The following is a 20163-nucleotide window of genomic DNA, read 5'->3' on the forward strand; positions in this document are numbered from 1 at the left end:
TTTCCAAGAAACAAACTGTGACTTCAGCTTTTATTGCGTTCTGATCAGCGACTACAAAACCCCAGCCTCACAGATCGCTCTCCCCGTAGAGTGCGGAGGAGAATGCGGTGTAATCCAGGGCTCCAGGCACACTGCCTGGGCCTGAGTAGGCGGGCATCCTCTTGATGCAGTACTGGGCCTGGTCTGGGGGCAGCTCTCGACGCAGCTCCTCCGCCAAGATGTATGGCTGGAAAACAGTACACACATGTTTGAAAAATCAATGGCAAGAAACACTGGAACTTAAATGGTTTAAATACTGGCATACTTCTTGCATTTGTTTAATTGTTAAAAAAAGGATTAACTGAATCACTCTGCTATACACCTTAAATTAACACAACATTGTTAATCAACTATATTCCAATATAAGATAAAGATAAAAAAATAAAAGACTAAAGGTAGGGAGTCTAATGGGCACAGTACTGGACAGCCAACCAAAGGGATTTGTCTTCTGGCCAGTGGGAAATTTAATATGCTTCATAGAGGCAAAGGGAGCAGTACCATCAACACTTCTCAAACTGAGCCATAATGTTAGTGGAAAAATACTACAATGTAAATTTCATACAAAAAGATAAAGGGGAGGTTGGTTTACACCATTCACTGATGAAAATATAGGAATATTTAATTTAAAATGATCAGTGTGGTTTTTAAGAAATACATGTGATATGTGCTTGCTTTCCTACACAGTTTATTAAAAAACTAGAAGCATATTGCCACTGTTGAAAAACTCCTTCTAAAGCAAAACTAAACTGACATTGAACAATGGAGTCTTTTGTTTTTGTTTTTAATGTCAAATGTCCAAGAGAAAATAGGATAATTCTCATAAAACAGACTGATAGGTCAAGTTAAATAAAGAGCAAATATATTGTAATATATAATAGGGTTTTGAGGGTGTTAGATAAGCCTTGTTTTGTTATCTCCTACATCAGTTGGACTTTCTCCCCTCAACCTCTACCCACATGATAAAGGATTCATTTTAAAACAAACATAATTGTTTTAAAGATAGTTTATGTTATCAGATAAGATATTTTTTAAGGTAATAAACATGGCCAAGCGGATATGTTTTAGAATCCTAACTTCCTTTCCCTTTCAGCTAGAACACAAGGCAAAGGAATCATATCCCAAATTGAATTTATACATACTGAAAAGTTTTAATATTGTTTTGGGAGATTTGAAAATTCTAAACTTGCAATTAAACTCCTACTTAATTTCTAGGTTTCATGTAATGAAACACTTGCCAATTTTTACAAAGAATGAATGGCTCTATTTAACTTTGCTCCAAGGGCTGGGCACAGTCAGTGTCATTGATCTTGAGAGAAGGTTCTCAGTTTTCTAACATCTGAATTGCACTGTTTCATCTTTCAGAAGTCTTATGTACCAATCCAGACTGTAAAGTAGGGTTGAACCAGAAAAACACACACAAAAAAAACTGCAAAATTCATACTGTTGGTTCCTTCTATAAAACTCCCCATAAGCACCAAGCACAAATGCCAGGACAGAATGTCTGTGTTTAACCTGTCCTGAGTACACCACTGTTACATTTAAGTGCTTTCTGAATTCAGGGCTGATGTGGTATAAAGTGCAGTAGTATCAAAATCATTATTATTTGCAACATTGTTTCCATTCTCATTAGAATAAAGTAGTAGACTGTCAGAAAGGCAGAAGAAAATGTGTGGACGCAGACCTTGTCGGAAGCCAGGATCCGGAAGGACGCGATGACCTGCTCGGCGGTGTCGGTATCAGCCGTCTCTCTGGTCATGAAGTCGATGAAGGACTGGAAGGTGACAGTGCCCTGCCCATTGGGATCCACCAGGGTCATGATGCGGGCAAACTCAGCTTCACCCTGAGGCAAGGTTGCAAGGAAACATTGACTTCAACAGTACACAACTCCTAACTGTGCTGCTCTCCTGCTTTTACCTGTTGGCATGCAAGTTCCTTTCTGCTTGAAAACTTAAATATTCCCTGCACTTCCCTTCCATTTTTGGAACAGATTCCCCTTATGGGCGACTTAAGTTTACTGCCATTGAAGGATTTTGAAATGTAGCTACAGCATCAACCCAGAAGCTCCTGATGTCAGAATTCCTTTCTCTCTCTGATCCATGTTGCCTTGGGTTGTTGTTGTTTAGTTGCTAAGTCACGTCCGACTCTCTTTGTCACCCCATGGACTGTAGCCCACCAGGCTCCTCTGTCTATAGGATTCTCCAGGCAAGAATATTGGAGCGGGTTGCCATATTCTTCTCCAGGGATCTTCCTGACCAAGGGATCAAACCCATGTTTCCCACCTCCTCCACTGGTAGGCAGATTCTTTACTGCTCAGCCACCAGGGAAGCCCTGTTGCCTTGGGACTTAACATAATTATGGAAGAAGAATTCAGAGACTTAGGCCTTTTCTCAGGCTATAATTGAGAATAATAATACTGCCAAACAGAAGGCAGGTTAGAGGCGGGCTCTCACAGTGGTTATTTGAAAGGGAAGATGCATCAAAGTAGTTCATGTTCAACATTACATATTAAGTCATTATTGACTGGGGGATTTTCGCAGAAACTAATGCCTGTGGGACAGTGATTTTTGCTTTGACTGGGCAAAAGTTAATACTGTTACTTCACTAACACTTTGTGGGTGTGAGTTTCATTTTCACTTTCCGTATCAGAATCAATCATTAAGATATTTTGTCTTTTTGTTGGTCTAATTTACACATCGTCTGAATCAGAACTATATTTGGAAGAACTGTCATATTATGAGACACTAAAGTATATATATCACTTGGACAATCAGAGAAAGAATTTGCATAAAATTCATTGAAAAATTCTTCTTCACTCAAAATTTCGCTGTGCATCATTTTTGAAAATTTTATGGTAATAAGCTTGTGTTTATAATATATACAAGTTGGGACAAGAAGCTAATGGGGCAAAATGTGAATGATAACAACAATCGTTAAGTTTTGCATAATGAACCCTTGATCAATTTTAAGCTCTAACAGCTTCGCATGATGATGTAAATTATATCACTCTCACATCTCCAGTCAATAATGTTCAGGGAACAAAAGACATATTAATATGTCTTTGGTCAGTAATGTGTTAACAGGTAACAGAGAAGTGAGGTTAATACAGGTACTCACAACCCACAGGGAAATGTAAGATTTCTTAGCTGATTTCAAACTTTTAAAAAAATCATTAATTTATTAATTTTTTGGCTGTGCTAGGTCTTCATTGCTGTGTGGGCTTTTCTCTAGTTGCAAAGAGTAGAGGCTACTCTCTAGTTGCACAAGAGCTTCTCATTGTGGTGGCGTCTCTTGTATGGAACACAGGCTCTAGGACGCACAGGCTTCAGTAGTTGTGGTACGTGGGCTCAGAAGTAGTAGTTGCCAGGCTCTAGAGCACAGGTTCAACAGTTGTGGTGCATGGGCTTAGTTGCTCCAAGGCACATGGGATCTTCCTGGATCAAGGATCGACCCCGTGTCTCTGGCATTGGCAGGTGGATTCTTTACCACTGAGCTACCAGGGAAGCCCACTAAAAACTTTTTACCTTCTAAAATACTAGAGGAAAAAGCACTTTAAAAATCAGCAGGAAAAGCCATTGAAGTGTCTACTTGCAATGGGCAAATTGTATGGTATATAAATTATCTCTCAAATAATGCTGTTTAAAAACCATCAGGAAAGTTTATGTTATCATCCTTCACAAGGAAAAAACCAGCTGACCAATGACTGAATGAAAATATATGTTCTGACTCCGGTAAATTATTTTCATATGGTACCAGGCAAACCTTCAATGTTACCTAGTGACCTTGGTAAATGAAACAATGCCAAGTGGGCTGCCATAGTTTAAGGCAGTTGTCGTCTAAAATACAATCCTAAATAAGCTCAGTAGAATATCACAGTAGTAAAATTTCAACTTCTCTCTTACCAAGTCATAACCCATGGAGATCAGGCAGGCTCTGAAATCCTCATGATCCATTAGACCATTCTTCCTCTGCCAACAAAAAGAAAGAAGAAAGAAGTTGACTGTTAGAGGCAAAATAAACAACTCTACTTGACCAGGGAACAAAATCCAGCAAGAGAAGGCACACTCTGACACCTGCCAAAGAATTTTTAAAGGTCTGATTTACAGAAAGGACAGACCCAACACAGGGACATCACATTACAAAATAATTTCTTAAAAAGGAAAAAGTAGGGAAGGAGGGTAAACAGCAGTCAGAAATGGAGACCACACCTTCAAGAAAGCAGGAGGAATACCCAGTGCCACTGAAAATGATCACTTCAGAAGCTGCCCACTGCCACCCACTGATGACCAAACGCAATGTAAGTGTTCTGAGAAAGCCTCACACTCTTAAGGCCCCAGGCACACCTCGCTTGTAAAATTCCCCCAAAGATGACAGCATGGCTAGGATTCATGCTGCACTTACCCTACAGCCACTCTCAGGCCCATGTCCCTCCAAGACATAGAATCCTTAACTTAAACTTCTATTAATTTTTTTACTGGGGGGCGGGAAGGGAAAGCTGGTATGAAAGGAGTTCTTGTTAGATGAATGTTCACTGAGACCATTTCACCGAGACTGGGAAGCTGGGTTTTTTGTTTTTTAATTAATTTTTATTGGACTATAGTTGCTTTACTTAAACTTTTAAACTTGGCAGGTTCTGCATTGTCCTCCTTTGGATTTTTGTTGCAAAAGACAGTCTCATTACCCTGGATTCAAATAGATGTGGATTTTCCCTCTCAGAAGTGGCCCAAACAAGTGGAGCTGTCCTCCTACAAGCTCAGGTGATGTGTGCAGGAACAAGGGTCAATTATTTCCCTCCATGGGAGGAAAATGACCCGACCTGAAGGAAGTCAGGTCAGTGTTATAGCATGGACAGTACAGCTGTGCTGAAGCCAAAATAACTTTAGTATCCATCTCTGTATATAATACTTTATTTATGCCTCAGCTCCCTGATCAGAAGTATACTTTCTGAACTGATTAATAGGCCTCAATATGGCTGGTCTAGTCCACAGGCATTTTAAGAACCATTTAACTAATATTTGTAAATCATACACAGGGTCCTGAGCAAAAGAATGAAATATACTTTGTTAGGAATCTTTTAACAAATGGAATGTGGCCTTAGGAGTCACTATTAACTAAATGATAAGCAAACTGGGCATTTTCTTGTGAAGAACTGGTTTTACCCAATTATATTTAAATCAAAATATTACATAATATTTTAAGAGTAGCACTAAACTTTTTATATGACCATCATTTTGTTGATACATTTTCCTTATAACATTTTATGAGCTGATTTTGTTCATTAAAAAAGAAAATTAAGGTTTATGGTAAAAGAGTAGGCTAATTTTCATCAGGTGCTTCACCTAAATAGTCAATTAGGAAAAGTACATTAGAGCTTTGTATTTAAGTGCTTAGAAAATGACCTAAAACCTTCAACTATATTCTGTTAAGGATACACTTTCACTTAGAATAAATCTTTCTTTGCTCCCAACTACAAAGGCATTTGTTAAGTGATCTGTATAAAAGAGCCCACAAACCTAGACTTTGTCTGATGTCACCCTGACCAACATCAGAACTTAGCACACTTCATTTCAGTGGCTCTTTCCCTCTGGCCTTAATCATCCTGTTTCCCAACAAATTTTAAGGACATGGCGACTTAAAAATAACAGCATGAGTGCTATTTCAAATACGTCTTTTGATGTCCCCAGCATTGCCTTTCAAATAACCAGGAGTGAGGTACCCTGTCAAAGTGGTTGAAGGAGGCTCTGAACTCATTCATCTGCTCCTGGGTGATGCCCTTCGCATCTCTCGTCAGGATCTGGGTCTCCACTTCGTTGATGGTTCTGGCGATAGTTGTCAGCAGCAGCTCCCAGCCCACACGAATGTGCTACCAAAGAAAACAGAAGATGATCAGCTCCAGGTTCTCCCAGCAGGTCAATCTCGCCTGCTCATTTTCATAACAGGAGAGTCAACCCAAAGGGAGACAAGCAGGACTTCTCTATACTTTTTTTTTTTTTAATTCTACTTTTCCACTTTTTTTTCAAGATTCTGTAGTGGGAAATACTCAGAAGTGAGGAGCAGGGTTATAACAGTGACAACTTGCACTTTGTAAATAAAATGTACAGTGTACAGTCTTTTTGTCACTAGGGACACCTTTCTGTTCACCAGGTAGCAGGATGGGCCCTGGATTATGCCCACTGGCTCCTAGAAAGATCAAACTGGGCCAAACTGGTAGAAATGGAACAGTCCCATTCCTGGGAGTCTCTCCAAAGCAGTGCAATGAATTCACTGTTGTGATAATAATGATGACAAAGTTGAGAATGATGTTGATAAATAACGATTATATAACACTTGATCTGAGCTGCTCAGGTGGCGCTAGTGGTAAAGAATCCGCCTGCCAATGTAGGAGATGCAAGAGACATGGGTTCAATCTCTGGGTCAGGAAGATCCCTTGGAGAAGGAAATGGCAACCCACTCCAGTATTCTTGACTTGGAAATCCCAGGGACAGAGGAGCATGGCAGGCTATAGTCCATGGGGGTCACAGAGTTGGACATGACTGAGCGACTGATCACCCACACACAGTGCTTGATCTAGTTCACAAAACTGTTTCACATAAAGTGACAGTAAAGGCTTAATGATCCCTCACTTTCATACTTGTGGAACGAAACAGGAAGAGATAGAGACAAATGTGGGCGGAAAACACCCTGACGAGGTGAAATGGTCACAACCAGACACCAGGGCACCGCAGGCCTGTGCGGCAGCTGTACCTCCATGGTATAATTTGTGTGCTTGTTGTCAAAGACCAGAGCCTCCTGGATGAGCTGATGGTCGCCTTCCAGCTTGTCGATGTTGTTCTTGTAGTTAATGATGTTGTGCTCGTACTGCTTCAGTTGGTTCATCTGGTCCTCCAGGGCTCCCGTGATCTGGATGGAGCTCCGGGCAATCTCCTGGTGGAGGCAAGAGCAGGGGAGGAGGACAAGGTGAGCCGGCCCCTCGAGTGACTATGTGGGCGGCATCCTTCCTGGGTCTGCTTGTGCTGCCAGCTACGCCAGCATTTTAGGCGGCAGCCAAAGTCCCTTATTTTTCAGATGAAGTAGGAAATAGGGCAGTACCACAGCATGAAGGAAGCCCTAGTTCTAATCTATCTAGAGAATAGGAAAAGAAAAAAATCAACCAAGATCCATGAAGAAAGGAGGCCTTTCAGCCTCTTTCAATGAAGACGAATGCCTGGAGCTGCCTCTTTTCCAGGAGACCGGGGCATGGTCTGCAGGAATGTAGCTGCCAGAGAGATTTCAGACGACTGGATGCTTCATCAGCGGTCAAAAGAATTTCCTAGATTTGTAGATGTTCTCCTCTTTAAGAAAGAAGCTAACATTTTATCACCTTAAAGGGGGGGACTCAGAGTAAAAAACAGTAGGTCAATAAATGTCTCTTGGCTGTTCTTGATAATAAAATGAACCCAGAAATCAGTGTCATTCAAAGATTACTTTTCCTTAAAGGTTCTGAAAATGCCAAGTATTTGTGACTCTTCACACATCCTCCTTAGGGATGGATGGTTTAAAATCTAGGTCTGGCAGAGGCTGAAAACTGAGAAAGAGATCCATCACCATTTTTAACGACAAGATGAATCAATGACAATGAGAACAGCCTCACCTGCCTTTGGTGCGTATGTACCCTCCCCCAGCACCCCACCTCACCCCAGCCCCTCTAAACTGATACACAGGCTGCATCAGCCCAGGGGCCACCAAGAGTAAGACCCAGGTGACTTTGGACAGTGTTGTCACGGCACTGAGAAGAGTAGTGGTTGTGGCAGCTTGGGGACCGATTTGGAGGCTGTGACATGCTCTCTCTGAAGCATCAACCCACCTCCATCTTGTTCTGGATCCAGGGCCCAATGGCGTTGGCCTGTGCAGCGAACTGGCGCCGCAGACGCTCGTTGGCATGCTGGCGGGCCAGCTCCTCCTGCAGTGACTGGTCCCGGATGGGCACAAGCTGCTTCACCTGCCAGGATTCGAGGACAACAGGGGTTAGAGACCAACGGTGGTCCAGGAGGAGTGATATGTGGCGGTGGGTGGAGGGCAGGGGTGGGAGCAGAGTGGGAGAGGAGGGGAGGAGAAGGAGGAGGAGGGGGAGGAAGGGGAGTATGGTCCCTACTTTAGGGACTAACGGGGGAGCTCAGTCTAGCCTTGATTGCCACCAGTGCCTGCTGAAAGGCTAAGTCTGCACGAGGGACGCTGACCATTTGTCCAGCCTGGGGTTCCCGGCCTGCAGCACTAACCCAAGTAGGGGGAGGGTGCAGGTTGCAGGGCTGGGTACAGAGTGCAGAGGATTTGTGAACTTGAATGAACCAAAACTGACATCCTTATTTTCCCCTGCTCCAGCAGAAAATGAGCATTTCCTTCGATTATGAATATGGACACCAAGTCCACTGTGACTTTATCACAACAGAAATCACCTTCTTATATACATTAGTTACTGCCTACCTCTCAAAATATGATGGACACTCATCACCACTCACATTTACTAGATCTGCTATTAGATCTTGGTTTAAAACGTGGTAGTATATTCCAACTTTAAAAATACATATATATATTTTTTTGTCTTTTTTAATATTTATTTTTTATTGAAGTTTAGTTGATTTATAATGTTGTGCTAATTTCAGTTGTATAACAAAGTGATTCAGTTATGCACATATATTTTAATAACTATTTTTCAATGTAATTTATTTGCTTTGTAATCTTTAATATTTTTTATGAATTTATACATATTTTTATCAGAAGGGATCCACGGGCTTCCCTGGACTACCAAAGGGATCCAAGACACAAAAAAGTTGGGAACCCCTGCCAGGTTCATGAGCTCAACCCTGTATAATGTTGGCCCACCAGAAAGGATCCCACCTGCCCTGCATTTTTTTCCACTCCATTTGTACCCTGTGATTTACATTTTATGCTATGCCCGAGTTCTCTTTGAATCCACAGACAAAAGAGCTACTTCAGAAGCCTTTTTCTGTGTGTATTGGCAAAAAGATATGACTATTCAATGTCCCTTTTACAAAACTCCCTCTGGCAAATTTTGCTTCATAACTTAGTGAGGGTAGAAAAGTTTCTCACTTTAAGGGAGGGAGGCTCAGGAGGGAGGGGACATATGTATACCTGCGGCTGATTCATGTTGATATTTGGCAGAAAACAACAAAATTCTGTAAAGCAATTATCCTTCAATTAAAAAATAAATAAATTTTAAGAAAAGAAATGACATAGTTCCCTTTTTCCCCCCAAGGAAACTACTCAGCTCAACACGGTTTCCTTTTTACTCTGTCAGAAGACCAGAGCTAATTTTAAGGTCAGAAACAAGAACTAACGGTCTCTCAGTTTAACACTCTTTCCCCCCTCTTTTGTATGGTTGATAACTAAACAGTTGTTATGTGTGTTTTTATAGCAAGCCACCTCAAATCCACCTGGTGGACTTCTTCACTGAAGACTTAGCAGCCAACTAAGATAACCGTGCTACAATTTAAACCATGAAAATAAATCTTAAGAATGAGCTAAAAGGGTTCAAGTGATCCCTCTGGACTATAATTAAATCTGTACAGTTTCCCAAAATATAAGTGGCAGTAAATTAGCAGGGAGTTCTTTTGTTCCCCACACATAGTTTCCTAAGTAATTTTCCCATATTTTAAATTCACACACACATGTCTATCCCATATTCTTAAAAATCTTTGATGAAGTACTAGAAGAAAACGGATTCCACCAAATTTTCATTTGGGGTTTTGAAAATAGTTTTAGTATCATAACCTGTACTGAATTTGCTGACAGTGATAAGATTTTCCTTAAGGACAATCATTTCTACTTTCTTACAGATCATAGAAACTGCTAAATGTATTTAGGTATTGAAGAGTGTAACATATTTCATCTGTGAAAAACAAGACAACAGGCCCAAAATAGAGTCGCTTATGCTAAATCCCACTCCACCAGACCTAGACTTAAATACAGTTTCCGCTCTCCCAGAAATGGAATCTTAAAAACCAGTCAATCAGGAATCACCTGATCAGCACTAGTGAGACCACCTGCCAGGTAGACCCCTAAAGGGAAGTAACAACAACCTTCCCCTAAAGGGAAGGTTGCAATAACCAACCTTCTTTTCTTGGCCATGTAACTTCCTTGTTCCTACTCTTTTCTGCCTATAAAAGTCTTTCATTTTGGACAGCTCCTTGGAGCTCCCTTCTGTCTGCTAGATTGGATGCAGCCCAGTTCTAAATGACTTCTGCTCAAAAAAAACTTAAAATTGCTACTATGCCTCAGTTTCTCTTGTAACACAGCTGTGAAATTTGGGGTGAAGGACAACTCTGATCACCAGGGAGTCACTCTAACTTCCCCAGGGGTTCACCTCTTCTCTCTACCTCAGCTTGAGAACACCCACCTCACCCCACACCCTCCTTACCCTGGACCCTCAGTCACCCACCTTGTCCCACTTGGACCGGATCTCATCCACAGTGACAGTGCTGTAGGGGTTGCTTGAGCTGATCCTGATGCTGTAGCTCTGGATCACCTTCTCCACCTCATTCTGGATGGCCAGGATGGACTGCCGCTCGCCGTCGGCCTCGGGCAGCGTGGCCTTGAACTGCTCATGGGCAGTGATCAAGCTCTAAGCCAGAGACAAGCGGAGAAAACCAGACTTACTTCAGAGTGAATTTTACAAGTTTGCTATTCCCTTCGGCATGCATATAAATAACTTTACAGCTGCAGGACTCTCCGGTGGATGACAAATCCTGAATGTCGCAGAGAAGCTATCTGGTACACAAAAGTCAAGTTCGTCGAAATGGGGAAAAAAAGGCTTCCTGATGACTCACTGGTGTCTATTAATCCAAAGTCTTTAAAAAATAATTGTTTTCTTCTTTTAAAAATCATAATTGATTTAATCATGATGCTCAGCTATTGTCTAGGTCTTACTCGCCAGCAACATACAGAACTTAAATTAGCTGCCCTTCCTAATGGCCAGGGTTTATTTACCCTTAGCCTCTCAAAAGGAACCTAAGATTTGCTGCCTTTATACCTACAGACCACCAGGAAGTACATCCCTTTCCTGCAAAAGAAAAGGTCACAGAAACCAACTCATTCCCCTCAGGCTTTATAAAGCCTCCACTTAACAACCCTATCCTTGGACCCTAACATGTAAGACAGCAGCTCCTTATGTTCAGTTGTATGTTGATGCCATGGGGACCACCGTCCAGGGTGATGCTAATACTCAGTACAGATGCAGCAACCCATCAGCTGCCAGCACACCTTTCACTAAATGAAGAGACTACTTCATGCATTAAGAATGGCTTCCAAGGCATATTTTGATGTCTCACTTATTCCAAAAACTATTTTAGATTGCCAACCTCTGCTTAAGAGTACATGCAAGAAACACTGTCATGGCTTCTTTCAGAAGACAAAGGCCATGTTCAAGGAAGTAATTTCTTTCCCCTTACAACCTGGTACAAACCCTTCTAGAATGCTCCTTGGCAGGAATTCCGGCTCCTTGGTTGGGTTCAAATCCCAACCTTCACTATTTCTTTTATATCTAGATTATTTTTGATGAGCTATTTTACAGAAAAAAGAATTAACAGCATTTTCTCTTTTTATTCCATTATACATCAAATGGTCTCTAAATAAATTGGGTCCTGGCTATTTGAGAGGAACTTACCTCCATAAATCACTTTTAAGTCTTATTTGTAAATCTGATGCTCCAGAAGAGATCAAAAGCAGAACATTTTGGATTGTGGGAGGTGGAAGGTGCTGTTTTGTGTTTTTTTTTAATGCTTTATGGTCTGGTGAAATTCTATAGATTTTAATGAACAGTAATATGCAAACACTGCAAAGTAGGTAACTTAGCAGCCAACAAACTCATAAAAAATTTGCTGTGACTAAGTCCAAGAGCATATATGTCTATTCTGCTCCTATGATTTCACATTCTATCTTAAAGAACATACCCTTTTAGACATAGTCTCCTTTATTTGGCTGATGTTAATTTAGCTGTAGCGAAGAGTAGTATACACATTTAAGCTAAAGGTCAAAGGGTACATTGGGCTTTCTAGCCCTATATATGTGTGTGTGTGTGTTTGGCCTTGCTGCACAGCATACAGAATCTTAGTTTCCGGACTAGGGAGCAAACCCCTGCTTCCTGCAGTGGAAGCTCAGAGTCTTAACCACTAGACTACCAGGGATGTCCCCAGCCACATTTTTCTTAATTAAAAAATGAGACAAAACAAAAGAGAGAACTCTTTTGAAATTACAATTCATTTCTAGTAGTGGGAATACAGAGCTGTGTTCAGTTACCTGGATCTCTTCAATGCTGTGGACAATGAACATGTCTTGTAGATCCTCCATGGCGCCTTCCATCCAGTTGTTGAAAGGAGCTGCTCTCTTAGCAAACTCCAGGTGAAGTTGATCAATAGTTTCCAGCAATTTCTCAGTTCTCTGAGGATTAAATAGAAGCCAGTGTTATCATAGACTAAATCCTAAAAAGTTCTTGGAACATGTAAAGATGCACTCCAGAGCAATAAACTATTATCTGACATTTCTCCATCACAACTCTCTCATCATTAGTATGTGTATACAAAAAGATTAACTGATGTTCAATTGATTAGGCTGAGACCTGCAGGTCTCTGAAGTGCCTTCTGAATCAGAGGTGGATTTAATTACATCAAGAGTCACAATGTTCTGAAAGTATTTAAAATACTCTACTACATGTTACTCTTGTATTTTTTTTAAATTTTTATTTATTTATTTATCTATCTATTTTTGGCTGTGCTGGGTCTTTGTTGCTGCGAGTTTGCTTTCTCCAGTTGTGGCGAGTGGGGGCTACTCTTCATTGTGGTTCTCAGGCGTCTCATTGTGGTGGCTTCTCTTATTGCAGAGCACGGGCTCCAGAGCACAGGCTCAGTATTAATAGCTGTGGCACAGGCTTAGTTGCTCTGTGGCATGTGGAACCTTCCCAGGGACCTGGGATCAAACCCATGTCCCCTGCATTGGCAGGTGGATTCTTAACCACTAGAACTCCAGAAAAGTCCCCATATCCTACCTTTTGAAGACTGAGAATCCACATAGAGTATGCAGTAAGGTGCTTTCAGCTAAAGCACACTTTGGAAGTTAGAGGACCTGATTCTCTAACCATGCTGGTTCCCAGAAAATTCATGGTATTGTCCTCATTTTATGATCAACACTGTGCCTTTCCCAACAGTCACTTACCTAGAGAGGACAGGAGGAACTACAGTTTCATGTTCTTAAATCCTCATTCAGGAGTTAACTTGGAGCACCTCTCTGCCTTTCTGGGCATATGAAGCACAAGGCTGCAAGTCACAGAGAACGATACTACGCTCATTTCCTATGGCAGAGAGGTTGGCAAGCAGGCAGGGAGGCATCTGGAATCTAAAACTCTTCCATGGTTGGAGTCATTTCCCCTCCTGTTCAAAAAATTTGAGCTTTCTCTGTCACATGCCCGGTCCTTCCTTTCTCTCAATGTTTTCCTTTAAGTGAATATATTAACAGCTGGTTCGCATCTGGGAAGCCTGATATTACACGTGTTTAAAGTTTCATCAGAGTCAGGGTGAAAAGACTCAGAAAATTGCTGACTGCTTCTTTCTTCATGTCGTCTGAGTCTTCCATGGTGAGAGAAGACCACATGTGTGCATGCTCAATTGCTTCAGCTGTGTCTGACTCTTTGCAACACTCTGAACCATAGCCCACCAGGCTGCTCTGTCCATGGGATTCTCCTGGAAAGAATACTGGAATGGGTTGCCACGCCCTCCTCCGGAGGATCTCCCTGACCCAGGAATCAAACCCGTGTCTCCCGTATCTCCTGCACTGCAGGTAGATTCTTTACCACTGAGCCACTGGGGAAATCTTGAGAGATGATTAGGTTCAGCTAAAAACCAGCCACTTACTTCTGTTTCTCCAAGTCTTATACTTGAATTAGGCCCGATTCATCCTGATTCTGTTTCACATCCATTTTATTTACCTCAACATGTGTTGCCATCTTCCCTTTGAACGTCTCAACTTCCATTCTTCCTCATTTCCTGACTCAGTCTCAGCTCAACTTACTCTCAGATAAGGACGCTGGGAAATTCACTGCCATTATTATTTCACAAAAATGAGCTTATACCATTATCTCATTACTACTGGATTTTTGTATGTTTAATTCAAAAGGGTGCGTCATTGCCATATGGATAAATGACAACAAAACTACCAACTTTCCATTTTCCTTGTTCTCCTGCTTTTCATGTTCTCTGTAGAAGCTCTGTTCACTAGACATGCCTTTTTTTTTTTAATATTTATTTTATTTGGCTGTGCTCTGTCTTAGTTGTGGCACACAGGATCTTTAGTTGCGACATGTGGGATCTAGTTCCCTGACCAGGGATCGAACCTGGGACCCCTGCATTGGGAGCATAGAGTCTTAGCCACTGGAGCAGGGAAGTCCACAGACCATCTGTTTTGGTTTATACACATCATGCCACAGAAAAACAAAATGAATAATGGTGAGTTAGTAAAGGAACCTCTATTAGAAGGTGTCATGCCAACAGGTGGCCTGGAGGCTCACCTCCAGGGCCTCTCTCCTCTTCTGAGTAAGCGTTCCCAGCCGGTCCCACTGGTCACAGATTTTCTGGCAGCGATCATTAATATTCACAGCATCGTGATAGTCCAGTTCACTATTAGAAGGGAAAATGAAGAATAACTTTCCCAGATGACATGAAGAAAAGTGGACACAGGCTCAAAATAAATAGGTAGTAATTTGAAAAAAAAAGACGTAATGGAAAACGATCAGGGTATTTCAGGGTTTTGTTCAGCATTGCAAACATGATCACTATTCTGACAGATCATAGGAAGAATTAGGAAAATTCTTGCTGGTCAACAGATTTCTAAACAGAGAGAAAAGCTGTCCTCTTGACACCTCAGGTTAACTTAATTCTGCCTTCATTTTCTTGGCCGGGACCCCGGAATGCATTATTTTTAAGTGGTGATGTACCTGTAAATGAAGCCAAGAATCTGACCTGAGGACAGTCCCGGGGGCCGTGCTGAAGCCATAGGGACGGGAACATCAAATGAGTCATGGGGGAGGGAGGGGTGGGGGATCAGCTTGCACCCCATTGTGTCCTTGGCTCCCCTCAAAGGGCACCAGGCTGGACAGAGCACCACGTCCTGGGGGAAGGCGGGGGCGAGGGGTGGGGTGCGGGGGTGCTGGGACTTCGAGCCCAGCAGAACCAAGCCCTCCCTCTCTGACAAGGACTGACTCGCCTTATGTCACTCATGTGACAGCAGGGACAGCATGACTTCTCCCACAACAGTCCCTGCTCCTCACCAGCCCTGCCGTGCATCCTCACGGGATCTTTGTGAGGTGAGATAACCTGAATTTACCGTGCAAGCAAATTATTGACTAGAAAGTAAACCTAGTGTCTCTGGGGATAGAAAGTTTGAATCCTGGACAAAATTTAATCACCCTTTCAGTTAGGATGAAAGCAAGACTCAGGGAGGTTTATAGACATCTTCAGGAGACTTCTTCTTCCAAAATGGTCCAAAGTGAGGCTTTTAGGAAATTCCCTCCTATCAGACCAAATCCATTTCTCTGAAGTTTATTCCTTCTTTCAACTCTAAATTAAGGCAATGGTTGTTTGTTAACTTGCTTTTTATTCTCTTAAACAATATTAACTTGTCTTTATTGAATGTCACTGTTTCTGAATAAAAGAAATGCATGTGTTGTGATGTAAGTGTGCTTTCTGTGGGTAAGAAGCTCCCAATCATCTAAAGAATCCAGTTCTTAAGAGCAGCTTTGTACACATGTACACACATACACACATAGACACACACATACCACTAACTGAGATGGACTGAGATTCTGCGATTATTATAACCAGAAAATCAAAACCAACCAAAACATGCCAGCAATGTGCACAGCCCTGAATACAAAGTGAAAAGGATATGGCTCTTCAAATGCAACTATTAAAGAGCAGAAAGATTTCAGAACTAAAAACCCAGGAACCTTCTACTGATCCACAGTAGAGGCATCGATCACAGCTTTCTGTGATTATCATCAGGGTGAACATTTATCCCTCTTTCTAATTCATACATACTAGCTCTACACATACCTCGTTTCAAGGACTTAGGGTGTAATAGCTGTGCAGGGTATTTTCTTTTCTTTTGTACTTTGAGGACTGCATAAACATTCATTATTTTAGAAAAGGTAAAAAGGAAAGGGAGACTAATAATAGTAAGATGAACAGAGGTTTAGATTCTGTTGTTCCTCTCTTGACTGAGTAAAGACATACACATTGGGGATACCAGGAATAACAATTATATAAAATTTTTGCTTAATTTTTATGAGCAATACTTGAAACCATCCCAAATTATTTATGGGAACTATGATAGAACATTAAATTGCTTGTGTTTCTCTCCCTTTTTTTATTTGAAATTGTTAACAAGCAGCCAGATGGCCAACATTCAAGAAGCATAAGAAATAAGACAATGGTAAAGCCACAAATACAGTGAAAAACTGGATATGAAGGCCACAAATATTTAAGAATATATTTGGGCAAGCCTGAATAAGAAGATACTCTTAAAAGAGGCCATCTCTGTTAATTAAGGAATTTGCTCCAGTCAAAAGGGAGGAACACTGGAGTCTTAAAATGTAACATTATCATAAGAAACATTTACTATTGGTTATTTAAAGTTATCATTATGTGACAGGCTCTAAAAATTGTACAGATCTATCAGTGGTGATAATGAGGGATAGAGAAGTAGGGAATGGAATTTTGTATTTATGAAAAGAAGCAAGGAGCTTAAAAAGAAAAAAAAAAAGAAGGCTTAGGAACAACAGAGCAGACCCTCTCTGGAAGGATGGCCACAGCCAGGGGCAGCGTCTGGACCAGTGGGACCTACAACACCCACTGGGGCTTAAACTACCCTGGCCTCAACCTCATGCTAGCTCCTCCCATAAAATAAAGAGCATGAAAATTAAACAGCATTTATTTGATGACAAAGTTAAAGTAGGGCCTTAATATCTCTTCCTTTGGAGGTGTCTTGGTCTTTAGTTTCTGGGGGGGCAGTATGGGGCCATCTCGTGCACCCAGGCCTAGGTGAGGCCTCCTTTGCAAGCCATGCTCCCATCCTGAGTGCTTGTTTCTCATCCTCTTGGAAGCGGAGCTGCCTGTGCTGGGCTTGGGGTTGCTGCCCGATGGATGGACACAGGGGCACTACCAAAACCAAAGGACCAAAGCAAAAGTCAGTGTAAATCTTTAAGGAAAAAAAAAAAAAAAAAAAGGACCTGGAATATTACTCAGCCATTAAAAAGAATGAAATAATGCCATTTGCGGCAACATGGATGGACCTAGAGATTGTCATACTAAGTGAAGTAAGTCAGACAGAGAACGAGAAATATCTTATAACATCCCTTATAGATGGAATCTAAAAAGAAATGACATAAATGAACTTATTTACAAAACAGAAACAGACTCACAGATCTGGAGAATGAACTTATGGTAGCAAAGTGAGGGAAGGATTGGGGGAAGGGACAGTTAAAAGTTTGGGATAGACATGTACACACTACTATACTTAAAATGGATAACCAACAAAGATGGATAACCATAGCACATTGGTTCAATGTTATGTGGCAGCATGGATGGGAGGGGAGTCTGGGGGAAAATGGATACATGTATATGTATGGCTGAGATTCTTTGCTGTTCACCTAAAACTACCACAACACTGTTAATTGGCTATCTGAAAGTGAAAGCCTTGTCGCTCTGTTGTGTCCGACTCTTTGCGAACCCATGGACTGTAGCCCGCTAGGCTCCTCTGTCCATGGAATTCTTCAGGCCAAGAATACTGGAGTGGGTAGTCATCTCTTCTCCAGGGGATCTTCCTGACCCAGGGATCTCCTGCATTGCAGGCAGATTCTTTACTGTCTGAGCCACCAGGGAAGCCCTGATACCCCAATACAAAATATCAAGTTGAGGGGGGGAAAAAACCAATACAAAATAAAAAGGTTAGGAAAAAAGAAAAGAAAAAAAAAAAAAAGGACCAATTGCATCACAGCATCCTCTGGCTTGGATCGATGTTTAGGACAGGACAGGAAAGGCAGGCCCTCACTGCCCCCTCCCTGGGAATGCCTGGGGAAGCTCTTGGTGGAGTCCTTGCTTGGACCCAGGGCTCAATGTCAGTGGCAGCGCCCGCAGGCAGCACGTACTTGAGTTCCTGTGCAATGGCGGCAATCTGCTCCACGCGGTCCTGGTGCGCAGCCAAGTCGCTCTCAAAGGCCTCGTGCTTCCGCAGCATAGCCCGGACTTCTGTCAGAGTTGCTGACTCGTAATCCTTCTGCAGCAAGATCTGCTCTTTGCCTGCAATGGTTGCAGCAAGGGAGTGTGAGGGCTCTGGCCTCTTTGCAAAGTCCTGGGTCATTTCAGAGAACCAAGAGGAGAGAGAAAGAAGGACAGGCCTGAAGACGCAGAGATACATCTCAGCTAGAATTCAGGCTGTCACTCTGCTAAGGAGGCCTTGAGCCCCTGTGTGTTCTGGAAGGGTGGAAAGTACACTGCATGCATGCTAAGTCACTTCAGTCATGTCCCACTCTTTGCGACTCTATGGACTGTAGCCTGAAGCCTTTTCTGGCCATGGGATTCTCCAGGAAAGAGGGTTGCTGTGCCCTCTCCCAAGGGATCTTCCCGACCCAGGGACAGAACCTCCATCTCTTAAGTCTCCTGCACTGCCAGGCGAGTTCATTACCATTAATGCCACCTGGGAAGCCCAGAAAGCACTCTGAGCACATTCTAAATAACAAGTCTGTGTTATTCCTAAAGAAGTATCTGACTTTCCTGTGTGATGCTCAGTTAAGCTAGTAATTACTAGCCCATGAAAATTATCTGGGATTATTAAATAAAACACTTGTACTCTTATTTGTCTGCCCACAGGTTCAACCATTAGCCCAATTCTGCTTGTTTGAAAACTTTATTTTTTAATGAGTTTAAATGCAGCCTGTGATTTTTTTCTAGTAACAATAGAAAAATTTCTCTCTGAAACTGTTTCCCCATAAATATTTCTTAAGTCAAGCAACTTCTGTGGTTATAACTGGACCCATTTTTATTCCCTGGTTAATGACCTTTAAGAATTTAATTCCACAAAGCTAGACACGGAAAGCAAATGTTCACATACTGAATGATGACAACATAGCACCGACTATGTGCCAAATGCCAACTGAAATACCTGATAAATATGAACTCGCTAAATCTTCATAAAAACCCTGTGAAGGAGAGACGACTATTACCCCACTTTGCAGAGGACACTGAGGCCCTGAGAGGTAAGAAGCATGTGGGGTGCACAGTTGGAAGGAGTCAGTGCTAGGACGCCAACCTGCCTGGCTGCACGTCTGTGTGACCGTCTTGCTGTGCAACATGGACAGTCAAGCAGTATGACAGCAAAAGGAACCCAAAGGATGAGGGAAACCTCCCTGTCGTTTCTCAAAATAGATTATCATGTCATGAGGGGATGTTTTGTTCTTCTGCCTCAGCAAAGAGCAGAGTCAAAACGATACCACAACCACAGCATCAGAGCCATGGAAACAGGTATGCCTGCGAGGCCTGAAAGGAGCAGATGAATCTAAGTGAAACAAGAGCATTAGGAAGACAGAAAACCATACCTTGTGTTCTTTCCTTGCAAGCAGATTTTCAACATGGGAAATTTTGTTGCTTTTGTAGCATTTAATAAAACTTCTATCTGCAGAAGCTAGTGTCTGGGCCAGGGCTGTCTGACCCACAGTTAGGGAATAAACAGATGATTGTGGAATCAGACAGAAGAAAGTGCGGTGAGTCAGGAGGAGGCTGGGCCTTAAGGAGGAGGAGGCCTAGCTGTGTAGCTAAATGTGGGAAGAATGTACTATGAGTCCTCTTTGGTAAAAACATCTATCTTCATATCTACTTTTTTTTTTGGCCGCACAGTACAGCTTGTTGGATCTCAGTTCCCTGACCTGGGATTAAACCAGGCCACAGCAATGAAAGCACTGTGTCCTAACCGCTAGACTGCCAGGAAATTCCCCAGACTCATTTCCTGAAGTACCCTCATACCTGGGACAGCAAACCAGAAAGCAGCGAGGACAGCTGCCTGCAGGGTCACAGGTGCCAGGGATAGTGGTCA

At 42.2% G+C, this 20163-nt stretch overlaps 1 protein-coding gene across 35 annotated transcripts in view; it reads right to left on the reverse strand.

The window, feature by feature from the left end:
* The window catches only part of ACTN2 (actinin alpha 2), a 77764-nt gene continuing 57601 nt past the window's right edge, over positions 1-20163 (reverse strand). For 14 of the 35 annotated variants that reach the window (XM_081569331.1, XM_081569327.1, XM_081569345.1 and 11 more), the window contains exons 12-21: positions 18224-18374; positions 14588-14696; positions 12328-12468; positions 10472-10654; positions 7880-8014; positions 6781-6960; positions 5753-5899; positions 3939-4004; positions 1721-1879; positions 1-226 (exon numbers count right to left, since the gene is read on the reverse strand). In XM_081569331.1, coding sequence (XP_081425457.1) covers positions 68-226; positions 1721-1879; positions 3939-4004; positions 5753-5899; positions 6781-6960; positions 7880-8014; positions 10472-10654; positions 12328-12468; positions 14588-14696; positions 18224-18374 — 1430 coding nt within the window. In that variant the 3' untranslated portion in view covers positions 1-67. The other 21 variants (XM_081569330.1, XM_081569334.1, XR_014076597.1 and 18 more) reach the window with 20 other exon arrangements.

The sequence above is a fragment of the Giraffa tippelskirchi genome, chromosome 2 (genome assembly GCF_054371585.1).
Source record: "Giraffa tippelskirchi isolate mGirTip1 chromosome 2, T2T-mGirTip1v1.2.pri, whole genome shotgun sequence".
Taxonomy (NCBI): domain Eukaryota; kingdom Metazoa; phylum Chordata; class Mammalia; order Artiodactyla; family Giraffidae; genus Giraffa; species Giraffa tippelskirchi.